At 39.5% G+C, this 21,760-nt stretch overlaps 1 protein-coding gene across 1 annotated transcript in view; it reads right to left on the bottom strand.

Annotated features, from left to right (window-relative positions):
* DGKH (diacylglycerol kinase eta) overlaps positions 1-21,760 on the bottom strand; it is a 157,822-nt gene that overhangs the window by 56,545 nt on the left and 79,517 nt on the right. Inside the window, 2 exon segments of the mRNA XM_042838892.1 lie at positions 17,523-17,603; positions 19,717-19,827. Of these exon segments, the coding sequence (XP_042694826.1) occupies positions 17,523-17,603; positions 19,717-19,827 (192 nt within the window).

Genomic DNA, 21,760 nt, shown 5'->3' with positions numbered 1-21,760 from the left:
TTTTTTTTTTTTTTTTTTTTTTGTAGGATGTCTGAAAAAATTAAGTGTAATCTCTATCATACCTAAACCCACTGCATAGCACCTACAACCCACACTTGCAGATTACTTAAATAAAACAAAGAAAGGACCACCAAAAAATGCCATCCCTCAGCGCTGCTTGAAATGCTACAGGCTATGGATAATAACATTTGCACAACATTATCAAGCACTCACCTACATCTGCATTTACTTACCCAGTGTCTGCTGCAAATAGTCTCTAGCCTTGATTTGTTCTATCCACTTCTTCATTAAACTGAGCTGCACTTAACGTATCTCAGAGGCAATGCAACTGAAGTGCAGCAAGCTGCAAGTCACATGGAATAGAGGCAAAACCCTTTGGGTTTGCTTTCTTTTCCTCCTTTTTTTTTTTTAAACGTATATACTTCAAATGGAAGGGAATAGTTTCTCCGTTTTCTATTTCGTTCAATCTTGCTTAAGCTTTTTAATAAGGTTTATTAGTAGCTATCTGTGACTCTTCCTAAAGAACAGTTAATGCAAAGAGCAATGCTTCTCTCATTAGTTTGGAGCCAAACAGACGCTTTATTACTTCAAAATGTTTTTCTAGGCCAGGTCATCAAATGAAGCCCAGAAAAGCCATTAAATCATAATATAACCCTGGCTCCAAGAACAATCAGCATTCTTCAGGAATTTCCAGGTTTCAGCAGACTCAGAAATCTTATTTGCGCAAATTCAGCCACCAGATTATTTCTTATTATCTAGCACGACATTATACGCAGATTAAGCAAGGAAAAAGCCCACCCAAAATGCTGTGTTTCAAATCTGTTCTCATTCCTAGTTCAACCGTGTAACCAGGTGTTGCAGAATGCCATTAAGCAACAACAACTGCATTGATTACCGAAGACTACTGAAAATCTTGATATTTTCAAGTAACATCTATTTATGCTGCTCTTGTCTTTAGCAGTATCAATTGTGGAAATCACCTAGGTACTCTCTCACTCTCCTCTCCCAAAATCAAGACTTCAGTTCAGTTTCTCACAAAGAATTATCTGCTGCCAGCTGAGATCAGAGCATCATAAAATCATAGAATGGCCTGGACTGGAAGGGACCTCAAGGACCTGGACACAGTACTCCAAATTGGGCCTCACAAGGGCAGAGTAGAGAGGGATAATCACTTCCCTGTCCCTGATGGTTACCCCTACCAAGATGCCCTCTGGTAATCCAAAGCATCAGCAGAGGGCTGGTAAATATGACAGAAGACACCTGCAGAAACAACTATAAAGGAGTCTGGTGGGCACACAAATGTCCTGGCTACAAAATTATGGCACCAAACATCACTAATTAATGCATACAAACAACAGAAATTCCTACATCCCAAGTTCTTATTAATTATCCACTCTGAGTACTTCAAGATCCAAAGAGTTAAATTATATACTGATGGTCATATGAATGATCAGTGCTACAAAAACAAAGTTGGAAGGTACGTATATGTACGTATTTGCACGATTATTAATCTATATATTCTCTTTACATGTTTCTAGCAACAAACTTCAAGAAAGAATATGACACATGAAAGAAGACAAAATGCATTATATGCTAAAATACTGGCAAGATTGGGTGGCAGAGAGAGAGAGAGAAGCCACAATATGCTCTCATTATTTATTAGGTACAAATGTTGCTCTGAAAGTAATGCCTCTTACTTACTTCTTTGGAAACTACAACAAAGAGCTCAAGAACACTTTGATAGAGCAAATTCTCATTTACAAAACAGTTTTTCATCACAGTTACCACCAGAAGCTATGCATTCTCTCCAGCAATGAACAAGAGCCTAAATGCCGTGCTCGTAACAATCTGCACCAGTGGAGATGACCACTGTTGCTGTTCCCACTGCTGAAATGCACCACCCACCACCTCACTCTGCTCACATCCACTGTTCAGTTTCCATAAATGTTGACTGAGGGTCGATAAATGTCAGTGTGTGTCATGTTTTTTACACATGGAGGAATTCACAGACACTACCTTTGTTTCATACGTACTTCCACATCAGACATCATTCTGTCAGACTGCCCCTCTGCTGCCATCTGTCACACAGCAACAGAATGGAACAAGATACTGGTGGGAAGGTTCAGCTTCTATTACCATACCACCAACATCTGCCTCTGTTGTCATGGGCCAATAATAAAACAGGAGGCATTACGTTCAGAGCAGCTCTCATAATTTACGTAGTATGAGAACTCAAGGAACTAAGGAAATGATTATCAAGCAAAAAGTGGTCATTGGGTTTTTTTTGTAACTTGTCGCTAAGACTTGGAAAGTATTTCCAAAGGCTGTGTAGGAGACTGAGGTATTAATGTCTAAAAAGGTATCTAACAATTTCATCAAGAACAGATGTGCCATGTACTGTAAAACACAACATCTCCAGTCCTTCAACTTAGGAAGTCTATAAAGTCCAAAAATTACTAAGTATTATGAAATTATGAAAAAGGAAGAATTACTGTATATGTCCTGCTTCTTAAACTCCTTGAACAACTGCTACTGCTGTTATAGCACTCTGATTCAGTAGTTTTATGTGCTTTACAATGACTCAGTATCTTACTTGTCCTAAACTCAGAATGATTTCATAGATCATCTTACTTGCATTTATACAGAAGACATTCTTATAAATGCTCATGGAACGCTATGATAAATTAACCTCAGTAGGATGTTTGGAGTGCATTTATTCCACAGAATTAAAGACAGTTAAACCTGCATGCAGGCATAATCAAAATTAAAATGGTTATAATTGTTTTTAAAGTTAATTTGTGACCATGTAAACTTGGTAATCTCATTTTATTGCATGCAGCCGTATTCATACTCCTGTTATCTTGTATCCTTGCTTCTATTACATATACCACTTTTTTCATGATTAATATTCACTGCCCCAAATATTATTATTTATAGATCATTCCTATAATATTTTTAATATTTTATATATATATATATTATAATCAGAGAAAAGAAGAATTTGTATAATACAATGGCAAAGGAAGTACCACAGAAACCACTGGAAGATCACAGGAGGAACAAAATAATAAAAAAAATTCTTAAATCTTGGGGGAAGTACAGTGCTAATGGTTCACATGCTGACAAAGCAGCAGACAAATCAAGAAGAATGAAGACAGACAAAAGGCTTTAAAATAAGCAGATTTAATTTAGAAGATTAAGTTGCTTTGAAAATTTTCACCCTTGTCAGGTAGCCAGTAAGAAGTCATTCCTGGTTTGGGGAGAGAAAATTACCAAAGCCAGATTCTTCAGTATATTGTGAAGTAAAGAAATTGAAGTAGTGGGAATAAAAAACACGCTTAATGCAGAAGGTATAGGGAAAGAGAGAGGGTGTACAGTCTGAAAAGCCAAAGGGAAACAATACAAATCCTGAAATATCAGAAGGAATAAAGAATGTCTGTATAGAAAGAAAAATGGCCCACTGTTGTGACAACATTACTGTTCTGTTCAGAAAAATAAGGGTTTTTTTCACTGGGAATAAAGGGCAGATGAAGAGGACATTTCTCAGACTGTAACCATGCAGGACTTGCCATAAATTTGGATTTTCTGACATAATGAAACAAAGATAATTTGGCTTCTAAAAAAAGCATTCATGCTCATACATATATACACACATCTAGAAACTGTATTGATGAAAATGACAAGTTTTGCACCATTACTGCAACTTTTACTTCAAAGACCACTTATAGGGAAAAAGCTCAACACTCAAAAAGAAATAAAGTTACCATTAAATTCACTGCAGATTTGAAATAACCTTTTGCTCTCAAGAGGGCTCACTTCATCAATAACACTCTTCTATGTCTTCAACCCCATGGGCTTATATTTGGGGAATGACTAAGAGGGTGGACAGTGATAGGACAAGGGGGAATGGTTTTAAACTGAGACAGGGGAGGTTTAGGTTAGATATTAGGAGGAAGTTTTTCACTCAGAGGTTGGTGATGCACTGGAACAGGTTGCCCAAGGAGGTTGTGGATACCCCATCCCTGGAGGCATTCAAGGCCAGGCTGGATGTGGCTCTGGGCAGCCTGGTCTGCTGGTTGGAGACCCTGCACATAGCAGGGGGTTGAAACTAGACGATCTCTAAGGTCCCTTTCTATGATTATATTCCAGGCCATTCTATGATTCTATGATTTAAGACCTGCAAAATGAAATCATATAGAACCAGAGTTCAGACAGAGCACATTTCCAAAACTTTAAAATTTTTCGTATCAGCAGTATTTCAGAATACACAGGTCCCACAGGTTGGCGGCTACAGTTGTGGGTGCTTTTATATGAAAGTCCTATACACTACAAAGAGCGGGCTAATTTAGGCAGGCAACACAGCTTTGAATTCATCACTGCCACACAGAACAAAGAAACTGCTATAAACACCTCCCTTGCACATGCACGAGTTAAGACACTTAATTTCTCTTCCAAACAATAACTCTTCATCTTACCATCAAGTCAAAGAAAGATCAGTCAAATATAAATTAACGTAAGGGTGTTCTAAGTAAGTATTCTTAGAATAAGGACTACATTACTTACTGATAGATACATCAATTAATACTGATATGGAGCACTGTCTGGAATACTTCTATGTTTTCAAAAAGAAAACAGGAGTGCCGTATTACAAAATCACTGCTGTCAACAGTGCAATAAAATGGCAACTCTTGTGGATCTTCTGGAATACACCTCCTCTGCTTCCCTTCTCATTATAACTATATTTTTAAAAAACAAGTCCTTACGTTTTATTTGTGCACGTGTGAATGTCCCTGAAGTCACAAATTCACCTTCAAAAAGTGCATTAATTCTTTGGGAAAACTAGTATTTCACAAGTGCTGAACAACACTGTAATCTGCTATCCATAAACCAAGCCAAAACAGCAATTCAAAGAAAATGCACACATTACATTTCCTAATCAAGAAAATAATGGTCCACATCTCGGCAGCAATTGCAAAGTACCCTCCTTCCTGCAACATGATATTTGCATTAAAGCACCTTGTGCTGCTCTGAACTATTATCAAGCATTAGACTAATAGCACTTTCTATAACAGGTCTTGAATGGGCTTAGTAATGTAGAAACATCACTTAGAACAAGAAGCAGGTGGGGGAATAGTTTTCCTCTTCTTCGAACAGATATAATAAAAATATATTTCTGGAACTAATGAAGAGAAGGCAATTTAACCAAGAGGGCACACCCACACCTTTCCACTCAAGGACAGCACCTAATGCCTGAGCGTAAGAGAATGATTGTTTTGTGACTTCTCTGTCCTACAAATTGTTGGGGAGTGAGTTCTGGGAAATACCTCCGTGTCAGGACAATGATTCCTTCCTGCTCACTGTCTGCCCCTCCATTTCTCCTGTGAGGAGCTGACCTTGTTTAGCTTGGAGAAGAGAAGGCTCCAGGGAGACCTCATTGTGACCTTCCAGTACTTGAAGGGAGCAGATAAACAGGAGGGGGTACTGTTTGTGAGGGTGCATAGTGATAGGATGAGGGGGAATGGTTTTAAATTAAGACAGGGGAGGTTTAGGTTAGATATTAGGAGGAAGTTTTTCATACAGAGGGTGGTGATGCACTGGAACAGGTTGCCCAAGGAGGTTGTGGATGCCCCATATCACAGAATCACAGGAATCACAGAATGGCCAGAGTTGGAAGGAACCTCAAGGATCGTGAGTCTCCAACCCTGCTGCCACATGCAGGACCACCAGCCTCCCCATTTAATACTAGACCAGGCTGCCCAGGGTCCCATCCAATCTGGCCTTGAACACCTCCAGGGATGAACGGGGCATCCACAAACTCTCTGGGCAGCCTGTTCCAGCACCTCACCACTCTCTGTAAAGAATTGCCCCCTGACATCCAACCTAAATCTCCCTTCCCTCAACTTAAAACCATTTCCCCTTGTTCTACAGTTGTTAACCCTTTAAAGAGTTGATTTCCCTCCTATCTGTAGGGTCCCTTTCAGTATTGAAATGCTGCAGTGAGGTCACCCCACAGCCTTCTTTTCTCCAGGCTGAACAAGCCCAGCTTTCTCAGCCTGTCTTCATAGGTGAGGTGCTCCAGTCCCCTGATCATCTTCGTTCTCTATCCCTGGAGGCATTCAAGGCCAGGCTGGATGTGGCTCTGGGCAGCCTGCTCTGGTGGTTGGCGACCCTGCACACAGCAGAGGGGTTGGAACTAGATGATCATTGTGGCCCTTTTCAACCCAGGCCATTCTATGATTCTATGATTATGATTTCCCTGTCCTCATAGAAATAAGGACCATGTCACATTCACATGGCCTTGTAGGATGAATAAATGCATCTCTGTCTTAGGTGCTAGGGGTAGGCTGCTACGGTTATCGATGCATGTCAATCTACAACAGCTTGTCTGCAAACATCCCAATGATAACAGTTGGGCAGCTTTCTGCCCAACTTTCAATTCCTCTGGGTTAAGGATACTAAATTAATGATACAGTGCTACATACCAAATGTGTAGTAGGTACTTTACAGCGAATTGTCAGTATTATTTTATGAGATGAGCCAAGCCAGGCAAAAGTACAAATTACCAAACAGAAAGAGCTGAGCATTTAAAAGCAAGGTGAGTAATGAATGGCATTTATATTTGCTTAAGTACAATACAGAATTTGTAATCAGACCAATTATCTGTCTATTCCACTAAAAAAAGTTGTTTCCCTCTTTTTGCTGGTCTTCTCCCATTTTAATTGTTCCCAATCTCACAAGTAATGAAACAATGTGTGGTTTCAGACCCCACAGTTAGAAATCTTAGGAGGGGAAAGAAAAGATGCCATGCAGCATCTCCCACACCATAACCAAAAGGCAGGACAAACATGGATAGCCTCACCAGCTTCATTTTGCAGAATAATCTAGCCCAAGTAATTTAGGTGGCTTTGCTTGACGACATCCCCAGCAAAAATGAATAGGAGCACATCCCCATGCAAAAAAAAACCATCCAGGCAGGTGAAGGACAAGCAGGTGACAAAGACTGGTTAATATGCATTCACCAAAAGGAAGTCATGCTTGACAAACCTGACAACCTTCTATGATGAAATGATTGTCTTGGTGGATGAGGAGAAAGATGTTTTGGTATTTCTCCAACTTGACCTCAGTAAGGCTTTAGGCACTATCCCATAAGCTGCTCGTATGGAAGTTGATGAAGTTAGGATTGTAAATATGGGCTGGATAAACACACAGTGAAGCTGACTGTAAACAGGATGAATGTCTCTGTCTGTGTCGCAGAGTTTAGCTAGAGGCCAATAACTAGCAATGCACCACAGGGGGTAAGTACTGGGTTCAGTCCTGTTTAATATCTTAATTAATGATCTAGATGATGGGGCATAGTATACCCTCAGCAAGTTTGTAGATGACAGAAAACTGAGAGTAGTGGCCAATGCACCAGAAGGCTGACATCCAGAGGGACCGTGGCAAATGACAGAAATGGACTGATGGGGAACCACACAGACTAGGAGTGCAAAAACCTGCATCTGAGGATAAATAACTTTCGGCATCAGTATATGTTGGGGACTGCCCAGCTGGAAAACAGCTTTGCAGAAAAGAACCATGATTCAGCAACATGCCCTTGCAGCAAAGCATCCAGCACAATGCTGGGCTGCATTAGGTAGAGTATCACCAGCAGGTCAAAAGAGATGATCCTTCCTCTCTACTCCCAGTAAAAGAGAGACTTGAACATGCTGGAAGGAGTCCAACAGAGGACCATGGAGATGATGAAGGGCCTGGAGCACCTCTCCTGCAAGAGAGGCCAAGAGAGCTGGAGCTGCTCAGCTGGAGAAGAAGAGACTCAGAGGGATCTCATCAATGTCCATCAAGACCTGAAGGAAGGTGACAAGATGACAGAGCCAGGCTTTGTTCAGAGGTGCCCAGTATCAGGATATGAGACAATGGGCACAAACTGGAGCAGAGAAGGATCCATCCAAACATCAGCAAACTGTGTTTTTGACTAGAATTGACAAGAATTGGCACAGGTTGCCCAGAGATGTTGTGTAGTTTCCCTTCTTGGAGACATTAAAAAGCCATCTGGACACAGTCCTCAACAGTCAGCTCTGCATGGCTCTGCTGAAGAAAGGGGGTTGGACCAGATGGCCTTCAGAGCTCTCTTCCAAGCTCAGCCATTCAGTGATTCTGTGAAAACAGAATCCAGGTATATCAAGAACTCCAGCTGCAACATAGAACAATGAAGCTGTAGACTGGGAACCACTCTATATAATCCAAGGTCTGCACATTTCTTTAAATTTCATATATAAAGTTTTGTTTTGTATGTCAGCATGCTATGCTCTTAGTGCCTGCTTCACAAGCTCATTACACAACAGCAGATGGGACGGCTTCAGTGCTTAAAGGAAAACACCGAGTTATGCATTCAATGGCATTAGGTGCAAAGTTACATAAAATAGAAGAGCAGCTATTTTCTTCTTCTGTAATACCAGATTCCTGTTTAAACATAATCCAGCTGTTTAAAGTTAGGATATTTGCTCAGGAGAAGCAGGAAATTTATTCAGTTTACACCAACAGCACTGTTTATGAAACTGTTTTGTATACAGGAACTGCACCAAAGGATACTTTTTAAGGTTTCTTCAGGTGTTTTACTTAATTCTAAAGCAAAGTGAGAAAGATAAAACAGAACAGTGAAGTGCAAAACTGCAGGAAGAATGAAAGCTGGCAATCCTCTTTCGCTAATTCCTGGAGCACTGCTTGCTCTCCAGACACACCCGTTACACTGGTGTCACACTATGAGTTCAGAGAAGGAAATAAAAGGAATCTTCAATTCATTTGGTCATTTTGTTGTGTTTCAAAAACAATAATAGTACTACTAATAATAAAACTCTTAGAAAACTAAAGGAAGAAAATGAAACTTGCATTTCCCTGACCTACTTAAGAAAAACTTCTGCTTAAAATCAAAATTGTGGAAAACCAGCTCCAGGTAAACACAACCAGAACCAAAATACACAACACAGACCACAATGTTCACATTTTAATGACCCCATTTTTTCTCTTCTGAAAATTGTTCAGCTTTATTGTAATAGTTCAACCCCAAGTGATTTATCTATGGATTTTAGCTTCATAGCTGAAATGCTTTATTGCTTTTTCATAATGAAATATAAAGCTTCAACATTTCCAGACACTCCAGGGAAAGGGAGACAGTGCATCATTCACAAATAAGGAGTTTAAAACTTGAAAGTCACACCCAAAGCTTTCCAAAGAGCTCTCAGCTTCATTACTTCTTGTCACTGTCAGAGGCTGGGAGAAAATGAGCAAATGCTAAGTGGAGGAAAGAATCTAAGTGCATTGCAACTGCACACTAATTGCTTTTGTCTCTCCTTTTTTTTTCATACAGCATAATTAATTTGCTATATCAGTATTTGTTTTGTTTCTAAGCTGCCTGAATACAGAAAAAAAAAAAAATGGACTAGAAAATTGAACAAAATGGAATAAAAAGCACTTTCCCTCTGTTTCTGTGGTTTGAATATTGCTTAGGCTGGGAGCATCAAAAAGCCTTCTGTCATTCAGAGGCTAATCAGTATCTATATGGAACAGCAGATAGCTCACAACTGGGGAAAAGCTGAATCCACCCAAATAGCAGTCCACTCAAGGCTGAGTCACATGGGGAGGCCAACAGCACAGGAACCTGAACTGTTTCCATCCGTTCTGCCCCTCCCTGAGATATCAAGAGGATCTGAGATATTTAGGGATGTTACTGCAGGACTTCTGTTTACCTTGCTCTAAACTGCAAATGGGGCAGAATAGGCGAATGTCTGCAAGTGCCATCCATGTCTTGAAGCTGTGCTGTGCACTTTCCCTTCTGATGACACCAAGTGCAGCATTTAAAATTCAGTGTTGCTGGGAAGGGGATCCAGCTTAAGCAAAAGCACTTTAAATAAAGGCACCTTCAAAAGTGTTTGAGCTCCCATTACCAGTGTGTGCTGTTAAGACGTTGTAACTGAACTTGAACTCAAAGGAAACGTAAGTTTGCCCAAACCCAGGAAACTGTTATGCAACTATTACTATTTATTTTAAATCATTATGCAATTGACATGGGAGGTTACAATGAGGATGAAGCCAGGCTCTTTTCAATGGTTCCCAGCATTAGGAAAAGCACTGACACAGGCTGCCCAGAAGTATGGCATCTCCTCCTTGGGGATCTCCCAGAGCCACCTGGACGTGGTCCTGGGCACCCTGCTCTGGGTGCCCCTGCTGGGGCAGGGGGATGGAACAGAGGAACCCAGAGAGCCCTGCCAGCCTCATCTGTGCTGGGGTTCTGAGTTGAGGCTGTCCAAGGAGTGTTCATACAAGACTGAATTTACTAAGGTTAACATGTAAACTATTTGAAATCTGTGGTTTAGGTAAGTTTATCAAGAAGCAGAAACATGTTTCAAACACAGATTCATTCTTACCAAACACGTTTTTCACAAAGAAATAAAATTTCAGATAGATGTACTCCAGAGTATTCCTACAGAGAGAAGTTCAAAGGTTAATCATCTAGCAAAGAACAAGGCAGCAATACAGAATTGATTCAATTCTTCACGTCTTAAAAGCACTGAGAGCAGTAACCTTAAATCCCATTACTATGGAAACTCTCCAGCCAGATCCAGAAAAGGAAGCAAACAGACAATGACAGCAACTGAGGGAAGTCAACCGGAAGGACAACATGTCCCATCACTGGAAGTGTCCAAAGTCATGTTGGATGCAATTTTAATCAAACTGATCTATTGAAAGACGTCTCTGCCCACATCAGGGGAGCTGGACTGGATAATCTTTAAAGGCTGCTTACAATATGAACCACTTCGTGATTCGAATTGTGAGTTGATTTCACTTAACTACACAAAAATAACAACTACAATAACAACAACAAAAAAATAAAAAGAAAAAGAGAAGCAGTAGAAAGAACAGAAAAGGTCAACACACCCTTTAGGTCATTGGACAGAAGAAAAAGCCTAAAAAAGTTACTGAGGTAGAATACTGTCTGAAAGAGGCTTGAGGCTATTATCAAAGAAACAATCTAATGTTCATTGAGACTGAGCTGCAGCAAATTGAGTTTTGTAAGCAATAAGGACAACATCAGAGACATAACTCCACTGTCATCCATAAGCACTTCTGCACTTTATAAATAAATAAAGCTTCCAACCCAAGCTATTCTAAGATTCTATGATTCCATGACCCTAAACCTTGGGCTAATCACTTGCAACGATCTCCAACAATAAAATCAAAATGGTGCTATATTATCCAAATAGGAAAAGAAACAAGGATAATTATGCCCAACTCGGAGACTTTCTCTGTTTATCTCTTATTTCTCTGTTATTCAAAAAGACAGAAATCTACTGTGCCCAAACCTAGAGACAAGGTGAAAGGTTTGAAACTCCTTTGAGAAAATGCTCTTCGCCTTTCCCCTTGATACAACTTAGGGAAAGTTAAGCCTTTCTCCTGTTCCCCAAAGAGTTCCCTGAAGCTTTCCATCTCTGAAAAAAAGCCTCATTTGGAACTCAGTATGGGTGATAAGACAGGAAGCAAAACCTGTCCAAGTCTCTAAGAAATTTTCACACCACTACTCAACATATTGCAAAGGTCTGGCAACGCATTGTTTTAAAAGCCCATAGTTAATATTAAAATTTAATTTTCTAAAATCAATTAGAAGCAGCTAATCTCGACAATGGGTACAGAGCTGACTGATGACAGAAGAAGCAGCACTGAAATAAACTGCTAAAAAGCAATATGCCTTCAGGCCCCTGTTATAATATTCAACTTTAAATTCTGCTGAACGTCATGAATAAAGTGGTTGAGTTTCTAGTACAACTGGGCAATCTCCCATTAAAACCAGCAAGTGTACAGGAAGATTCCAAGATGAGTAGAACTGTTTTATATTTTGAGTTTGTTCCACGCAATTTACACATTGGTAAACTTTACACCTATGGTCAAGATGAAGGATCAATCAAAAATATAGATAGGATAGTTAGAATTCTAGAGGAAAATATGATTAACTTCAGCCAATGGAGTTGCTGCAATGGATTATTTGGTCTCTCTAATCTATGTAGATAGCTCTGAAAGTAGTGACTCCTATTTATTTCCATGGAAACTACAACAGATACAAAGAACACAATAGCATTAATTGATAGAGAAACTTCTTAAAAAAACAAGGGAAATACAGAGAACCAGTAAGTATATCTGAATTGCAGAGAGCACCAAATTAACAGAAAAAAAGGACCTTGGTGTTGTCCCCACTGGACAAAAAATGCATAATGTGTGGCTGCTGCAGCAAACAGGCAGAATGTGGAATCCAACAGGAATGCAAGGGAGTATAATTTAGAACACATTATCAACCTCAAATGTTTATGACCTGTATTCACTTGGAACCCTTAGTGTCAATCTGGTCACTTCATTTACAAAATGACACTACAGAAAGAGAGCCAGAAGAAGAGCAAGAATGTAAGAGTACAAAAGAATATTTATAAAGATTATTTATCTCGGAAAACAGGCAAATCCAAAAGAGGCAACAAAAAGGATAAAAGAAAGAAGCATTTATGTGCTTCCATTGGCTTTGCACAGCATTAGTTGAGAATACTTAAAGCCCAGGTTTCTACCTGAGGAAATATTTTTTCACAGAATGGAAAATTGGACTCCCATATGGTCTTTAGCATTACTAAAACAAAGAAAACAGCAGAAAGAAAAAGAAAAGATATCAGACATTTCTGCAAGCGTACCCAGAATCACTGTAATCAAAGTAATTGGCTGGAATACAAATCTTCATTTCCAGCCAGTTTCTGATTACTAGGAACTGCAATAGGCTTTCCAGGGCAGCCAATCTGTCTACTGTAGCTTCCATTCCCTCAAGATGACCATTCTCTGAAGCTGCATATTCAGTCAACGGATTTGATTCAGAAAGCTGGAAGTCAGAGTCTCCATTTTCAGTTGCCTGGATGACAAAGCTCCTATCACAGCTACTGGAGATTTAGTTAATTATCAGTGGAATCTTTATTTAATTGAGCAAATACTGGAATCTTCTTTAAATGGTTGTTAATCTTATTGTTGTCACATAGATTTGAGGGTCTCTAAACCCATCACTGAATCCCAATTTGAAGATACGGCAAGCTGAAGCCCTAATTCAAGTATTATCTGGTGCATTAATTACCATATTCCTAGAGGGCACCTTCCAGAAAAACAGTGAAATTATTTCCTCTGTTACTGCTAGACACAATTTGATAAAATTTTAATCCAATCAGAATTTTCACTTTTCAGAATATAAGAAATAAGATGTAAGTAAGAAATTGCACATCCATGGTTCTGTGTAAAATTCTTATATGAACTACAAGTTGCTTAAAACAAATGCATAAAGGCTACTGTACAATGTAATACCTCAAAGCTAGAAATTCTACCTTGAAACTAGTATTTGCTATCATATTTATCACAGAGGAGCATAATTAAATGTTTTAAACATTAATTTGGATGAACTTAATAGAGATGCAGCCACAGAATGTCTGCACATTTTATGCGAAACTAAGTTGGATTTATAATTACAAAGGGCATTTAAATCATGAATGTGGCTCAGCCATTGAAAGGCATCATGGTCAACATCTATAGATTTTTTCTTGTTGATGTACTTTAAAAGTTCCTCACCATAAAAAGCAGAACACATGTAGATACCTAGTCCAAAAATTAGCCTGTCGAGACCTATTTAGGAAGAAATTACTTGCTCAAAGAATGATGAGGCACTGGTTCAGGCTGCCCAGAGAACCTGTGGTTGCCCCAACTCTGGAGGCATTCAAGGGCAGGTTAGATGGGTCCCTGGGCAGTCTGAGCTGGTGGGTGGAGGCCCTGCCAGAGGGTTGCAACTGCATGGTCTTTAAGGTTCATTCCAACTCGAGCCATTTTGTGATTCTAAGGTGTTTCATAATTGCCTTTCTTGCCCTGAAGAATTTAATTATTTGAATAAACCTGTTCAAGAATCATTATTTAGTTAAAAAAATCCAATTTCTCATGCCCACTAGAACATAAGTATACCACTAACATTGCACTTGCCTAAGACTCCATGCTTGCACAATAGAGACCATTATTTAGTCTCATTCAGTCTCAGTCTTGTTTAGTGAACAGTGAAAATACTTTCCTAAAGGCACTTGAAATATTAGCAATTCATCTGCCATCCCTACAAACCAAGACATGTGAGGAATTACAGCTCTGGGCAAAACTGGTCATTGCCCCATTTGTTCTCATGCAATAATAGGGGATGCTGATTCATCCTAATAGTGTTCCCAAGAGGCAATATGTTGTGCAGCTACACTCCTCAGGATGTGCAGAGAGAAGATAAACAATACATAGAGGCAGAAGCAAAGCAAAGTGGATAAAACGTTCAGCAGAGCACTCAAAAACATCAGTAAGGACTCAGCATACACTGATCCCACCAAACTGTAGGCTCAGGTAGAGCACAAGCCCCAGTAGACTCCTTTGTGGCTGATGGGGCAGGCAATGTAAATCTCTGATGGGCTGAATCAACTTCTTCAGCTGGGTTTCTCTCTTCCTATGGACTAACGTGCCAGTGAAAAGAATCCAGTCATAAGGGTCTGATTTAAAGCCTGCTGAAGCCATAGGACATCATTTCCTCTGTGTGTGAGGGCAGACAGAAATATGAAATGCATGTAATCTATTAGAAGCTACCCTAACACACTCTTGCTCACTAGGAACAATTTGCTTGAAATGATTTAGCTGTTCACTGAAAAATATAAAGAAAAAGTAATAAAGAAAAAGTAATTGAAAAATATAGGCTGTTTTAAGTTTAGTAGCTCCTGATTTTCATTAGGATCTATTTATTTATCTTAACATTCCCCTCAGCTTCAATTTGTTTGTAGCAAGAAAGGAAAAGTAATTCTGGTGAATAAACACTGATATTTAGTTACATAAAATATTCTACAAGCACGCACATCACAAATAAACTCAATCTTAAATGTGTGTTCAATTACTAATTTTAGGACTTGAGTTTTATCCAAAAAAGAGCATGGAAAATCTTGACACTTCTGTCCCCAAATAGACAAATTGGAAGGGGCAAAAGAAGGCAAAACAGAAGCTTCCACAAGATGTGGAGTAGCAGCTTAAAGTATATTTCTTAAAAGTATGTTTTTCTTTAAATACCACTGTACATCCTATGGTGGATATTAATTGTAGAATCACAGAATTACAAGGTTGGAAAGGACCTACAAGATCATCCAGTCCAACCATATCCCCTCTAATGAAGTCTATATCTGCTATTAGGCCAAAGAAAAAGAAGGAATACATTAACTACAGAAGGCAAGAGCTCAGGATTATTTTTTTTACTTTTTTAACACCCTCCAAAGAAATGCTAAGAGATCACTTACAACATCACTAAGTGACATAACACTTGTAAAACAGAAAATAAAGGAAAAGGAACTTTAAGAAAGGTCAGATTATGCTTTTAAAGACAGAAGAACAAAATGTTTATCTTTATTTGTAAGGAGTACTGCAGGAAAGTACCACCACCACCCCCTCAAAACTAATGTAGGCAAGGCCAGAGGCATCTTACTTTACCAAGTCATGCTGCTGGGGGACCAAGTTCAGCAAACACAAAGGAAGAAGCCAAAAGATTAAGTGAGATGATGACTATTACCATATTTCACAGTCGAGTCAGATGGCACTTCAGTCCTGAATTCAACACACCAGTTATTTTTCAAAATGAATTTTAGCACTCCTTAGAGAGAGCACAGTTTGCTCCAAATTACCCAGGACATGAAAATAAATTGGTTTCTGACTTTGTTCAAGCTGTAGGCCCCAAGATTTCTTTTTCACCGCAGTCTTCCCCAGAAACCTTGATGCTAGTTACAAAGCATGACTTTGGTGAACAGTGGATGGATTTAAAGGACACAACTTGAAATTGAAACACCAAACACTTGCTTTAAGAAACAGCAAGGAAAAAAAAGCCAAAACCATAACACCTCACTCTGTCAAAATTTCACCAAGAAGAGTATCTTATTTTGTGATGCAATAACTTCAATGCCACAGACTTCTTTTTCCCATTGAAGAAACTACAGTGAGTGAAGTTTAGAACATCAGGGGATGCTGAGTCTTACATGTTGAGTATTCCTGAATAACAAGTTACAGTCATAGTTATTGGGACTGTCAACTCATGATCTTTGCACATCTCCTGATTCCTCAGCTTTCCTGATACCTCCCTGACAGCTGTAATTCCATACAGGGGACAGACAGAAGCAGCTTCCCAGCAGTGAGAAGGACCTTTTGGCAAGGTGAGCTAGTACATCACACCATCACCCCTCATCAGAGACCTTCAGTCAAATTAGGCTTTTTAATTAACATTAAATTAGTCTTTTTAATTGTCAGCAAAGAAACTTATACTGACATAACAGTTTTGTCTGGATTTCAGAATGTCCTCTCTCTGTCCAGGGAGGTGATGGATGCCCTGTCCCTGGAAACACTCCAGGTAAGGCTGGATGGGGCTCTGAGCAACCTGATCTAGGTGTAGATGTCCCTGTTCATTGCAGGGAAGTTGGACTAGATGGCCTTTAAAGGTTCCCTCCATCTCAAACAGTTCTATGATTCTGTAACACGCTGGGCTGCCCAGGCTGATGTGAACACATCTTTTAAGTTCTCTGAATGCTTCAGTGGCTGTCTGGTAAGTACTAGCACAAGGAAGAGCTGACAAAACTTCAAGGAGCCCTGCACTGGACCACCTTGAATTATAATACTGACAGCACCGACCATCTGTGATAATACATATCCTCAGGAAAAAAGAAAATCTGCTTTGTAATAGAGAATAAGGGATATATAGGGATATGTAGTTTAAGAGAAATTATACTGCTGCAGTTACTGCTATAATTTGCTTCCCCATTGCTTTTTCTTGTTCAAAGAATTTACCTTCCCAGCATAGAAAGCATGTCCAACATTTTCACTTAATTCCAGACATGTTCTTAAACAATAGATGGCAAGACCTCTGTTCAGAACACACTTGTGAACTTACAAAACTGGGGATTTATGAAGACTCTTATTTCTTATACCACTATCAGATTCAAGGTACAGATGTGAGGCCATTTTTTTCTCGTAACTTAGAAATTGTTAAAATAAGGATATGATCAGTAGTGAAAAAAATTATAGAATAGACTTCAATATGACAGAATAGCAAAAATATTACGGGAAATTAAAGCAATAACATAATTACATTTGAATCAATCTACCATGCCACTTCAAAGACAAACTACAGGATAAAACCAAAAGTACTAATACCAAAGCTTGATAAATTTTTAATGCCTTGTACCAGCATCTTTTGATGTAAATGTTACCTAATAGATAGATATCTAACCTTCCAAATTCCATTTAAAAAATTCATCTGCAAAGCTATCAATAGCTGATGAAATATGTCATTTTCAAATAAAGGACATTTCATTTCCACACAGAGGACAATGAGAAGGTATTCAGAGGATTACTGTTTTACTGATAATGTTCTATCTGCAGCTTTCAAGACCAATATTATAATGGTTCCATACCGTGAAGCTGTTGTTGACATTTTTTGTGCTCGACTCAGCCACGCTGGCATCAGACAGGTCAACTTCATCAAATATTAGAGACTGTGAATGGAAAAGAACACAGAAATGTTAAATATAGCCTGGGCCCAGTGTGAAGCATGCTTACACTCTCTGCTTTCATTTCCTCATGTCCACTCCAACTGGAAGATAAAAACAAAATAAAAGCAAAAAAGAAAACACAGAAAACACTATTAAGGTGCCAGAACTTCCTACCTCACCACCAAATACGTTTCTATTTGCTAACTAAGAGAACACAAAACAGTGACTCCCAAAATGCATACTGCACTTAGGTTTGAGGCAACTCCAGATATGAGTACATGCTGGGAGAAGAAATCATTGAGAACAGCCATGACGAGAAGGACTTGGGAGTCTTGATGGACAAAAAGCTGGACATGAGTCAGCAGCGCATGTCTGCAGGTTGAAAGGCCAACAGTTTCCTGGGCTGCATCAAAAAGAGGGGTGGCCAGCAAGGGAGGGGATTGTCCCCTTCTACTCAGCCCTCGTGTGGCCCTGTCTGGAGTACTGCATCCAGGCCTGGGGGTCCAGGACAGGAGGAATGTGGTCCTCTAGAGAAAGGCCATGAAAATGATCAGAAGGCTGGACAACCTCCCCTGTGGAGAAAGACTGAGGGAGTTGGGCTTGTTTAGCTTGGAGAAGAGAAAGATCTGAGGAGACCTCACTGCAGCCTTCCAGTACTTGAAGGGGGAAATTATTTTTTACATGGTCTGATACTGATAGGAAAAAGGGGAATGGCTTTAACTAAAAGAGGGGAGATTTAAGTTAGATGATAGGAAGAAATTTTTTAGTCAGAGAGCAGTGAGGTGCTGGCACAGGCTGCCCAGAGAGGTTCTGGATGCCCCATTCCTGGAGACATTGAAGGCCAGATTGGATGGGGCCCTGGGCAGCCTGAGATGGTGGGTGGCCACCCTGTCCATGGCAGGGGGTTGGAGCTAGATATCTCTAAGGTCCCCTCCCACCTAAGTAAATCTGTGATTCTGTGACTAACAGAATCGCCTTGCTCTTTTTTAATCATACCCCACTCTTTCTCTTTTATGCTATAGGAAGTAGAAATAAAATAATTGCTTACTCTACGATCCAGCATGCAATCAGTGTTTGGTGAGACTTAGCAAGTTTGGGGAGTCAGTGCTGCAGGGTATTCATGCAACTGCCTACTCATTACTCCTCCTTTTCTCATCTTTATGACACAGATAACACTGCCATTCTCACAGCTCATATCTGTGGTGCTTTTTAAGACTTACAAACTGCTTGGGGTAGCAACAAATGCAGAAAAGTGTAATAGCACATGTACTTCAGTGCTAGACTCCCTGCAGAGACTACATCTTCCTTGATTCATCACAGCCATACAAGTGTGTAGTATGTACCCATAGTCAAGAGTCATAGAAAGAGAGGTTTTAGTGCCTCAGTTATAGAATATTATTAAGAGGATTGGCTAGAGAAGTTGATGGAGACCTGAAGCACGTCACCTACATCTCCAGTCAGATGCTGCAACACCACAGGATACAGAAAAAGTAATGACCATTGCTATGGAACAGCACGATCTGAGCCTCTTCAGCAAGGCAAAATGCTCTCATTTCAGTCATGAGGTGGAGGAAGGAAATGCCTTCAAGATAGGACAGAAGCATTCCTCTCTGCCCACCCCAGAATTTTCCACTACAAATTTCAATTGATAGGAAACACCTTTTCCCCACATAAATAACTTTTGGCAGAAAAACTTCCTATTTCAATTTTGTGTAACTACTTTGACCCCTTTAAGAGCAATATGGACATCAAAACTGAAGAGCTTGGATGCAGTTTATGAGATAGTTTCTAAGCATTATTCGATTTTTACTTTTTTTGAAGTCATGGATTTGTTTGAGACCAACCACCCTCTAAAAACAATTGCAGAAGATGAATTAATAGTTGGTTTGAATAACCCAAGAAGTTAAAAGAACAGTGATAAACTTGACTTCCAAATATAAAAATCACGACATATCATGTCTTCCTTAATCAAAGCTAATTGAGCATACCGCTCCTTATGCACAATACTACTATTACTGAAACAATCACTAATAAATCATTAAATTATTGATATTCTAATTATAAACCTAAGCAAAATTGAAGTACGTGGCATTAGATGCTAGTATCACTGAATTACCTTTGAATCCTTAGCATAGTAAAGGGTACGACCTCGAAGCTTGAAGTAACGCTTTTTCCACCTCTGAAAAGAACTGGTTTGCTTCAGTAGTAATCCTTCTTTTATACTTGTCTGAAAAACATTAAAATACAGTAGACAAGGTAAGTACATATCTAAATAGCTAAGCATATAGATCAAAGTTATTAGGTTTTTTTTCTGTTATTTATGTTACACATATTGTATAGATTTCTAACTATTCACATTAAATCGAGAGTAACTCTCTGGGCAACCAAAAAGCACAGCTATTTTTTCAACAATGCTAATTTTGCATTGAAAACAGAAAGGCAATCAAGAGGCATATAATTGTTGTGAAGATCACCACAACACAATTCAAGTGTTTGGATAGCTACAAAACCACAAATTAAAGCAAGAGCCAACTGGTGGTGGCACAATGCAGACAAATGCTAAAACCAACCTACGTGAGGTCATTTCCAGTGCCAGAGTTTGATTCCATTGAGCAGAGAAACGATCACCACATGGGCCATAATTCAACAAGGTGCTTAAAAGTGTCTCATTCAAGCATAGGAATTATGCAAGTTGTGCATGACTCCAAGTACCTTGCTGAACTAAGGTCTTCAGCACGCACCCAGCGTACAAATACAATTACAGAATCACAGAATCATAAGGTTGGAAAGGACCTACAGGATGTAGTCCAACCGTCCTTCCATCACCATTGCTACCACAAGCACTAAACCATATTTCGTAGCTCCGCATCCAGGTGCCTCTTGAACACTGCCAGGAATGGCGACCCCACCACCTCCCTGGGAAGCCATTCCAGTGCCTGATCAGTCTGAGAGAAAAAGTTCTTCCTCAAGTCTAGCCTAAACCTCTTCTGATACAACTTATGGCCATTCCCTTGGAATCCTGTTTGTTGTCTGGGAGAAGAGGCCAAACCCCCCCCCTCATCCCAGCCTCCCTTCAGGCAGTTGTAGAGTGCAATGAGGTCTACCTGAGTCTTCTCTTCTCCAAACTGATCAATCCCAGCTCCCTCAGCCGCTCCTCATAAGACTTGTGCTTCAGATCCAAACCATTCCATTCCAAACTGAACCCTGCATATGTACAGCCCATGCCTTGAAATTCAGAAAGTGCAAATTACTGCATTTTAGATGCGCACACAGCTTTAGCCACCATGTGTGAGATTCATCAACCTGATGACATAATTCTCCACTTAATCAGACAAAATGACACCACACAGCTAGTTAATGGCATGAATCCTGCAATCCATTTTCTTCAGCTTTCAAGCTTGCAAAGAATATGAGAAATCGTAAGTGCATTTGGATATTATATTCCAAAATGGTCTCTAATGCATAAGATTTCCAATTTGTACTGCAGAAATGCGATGCAAATCTTGTAATACAATTTCTAGACAACATGATATAAATATCATCTGAAGTTATTCTAGACTTTTCGAGGCTTAATCTGACCTGATTTAAAGTTCATAAACATTTTTGTCTGATATGATGTATAAAATTGCCCTAAACTTCAATGCAAGTTAATAAAAATACAGAAAACCCAGAAAGCACTGAAACGTTCCTATCATTTCCTTTGAATGAGAGGCATCATTGCTATGAACATCGCACCCTTCATTTAGATATTTCTAATGCAATAAACTCTGAATACAGCCCAGTGACCACAAAGCAATGGAATTAATGCTCTCTAAAAGGCAGTCCTCTCAGAGGAGATACTGTGGATGAAAGTTTTGCTGCATTTTCATGTCAGTGGTTCAGAACATGGCATCCTGTCAGCCGTTCCTTTCGAGCTAAAGAGTAGCAATTCCCAACTGAAAAGGAATGGAGAGCATTCTTGACACACACAACTTCATACTGCCTACAATTTTCTGACCAGGCCCAAAGATAAGCTATTTTTACATGACATAAATAGATTTAATCAGTTAGCAAGCATCCAGTTGCAAGCACATATTCAAAGCTTAGTTTAGTGTAGCCATGCAGCACTTGAGTTTTGCAGTGCTCCTTGAGATTTCCAAAGTTATCACACAGGATGGGAT

The sequence above is a fragment of the Centrocercus urophasianus genome, unplaced genomic scaffold (assembly GCF_019232065.1).
Source record: "Centrocercus urophasianus isolate 14NV4802_14NV808 unplaced genomic scaffold, USGS_Curo_1.0 seq_9, whole genome shotgun sequence".
In the NCBI taxonomy this organism is placed as follows: domain Eukaryota; kingdom Metazoa; phylum Chordata; class Aves; order Galliformes; family Phasianidae; genus Centrocercus; species Centrocercus urophasianus.
This window is presented reverse-complemented; position numbering and strand designations above follow the sequence as displayed.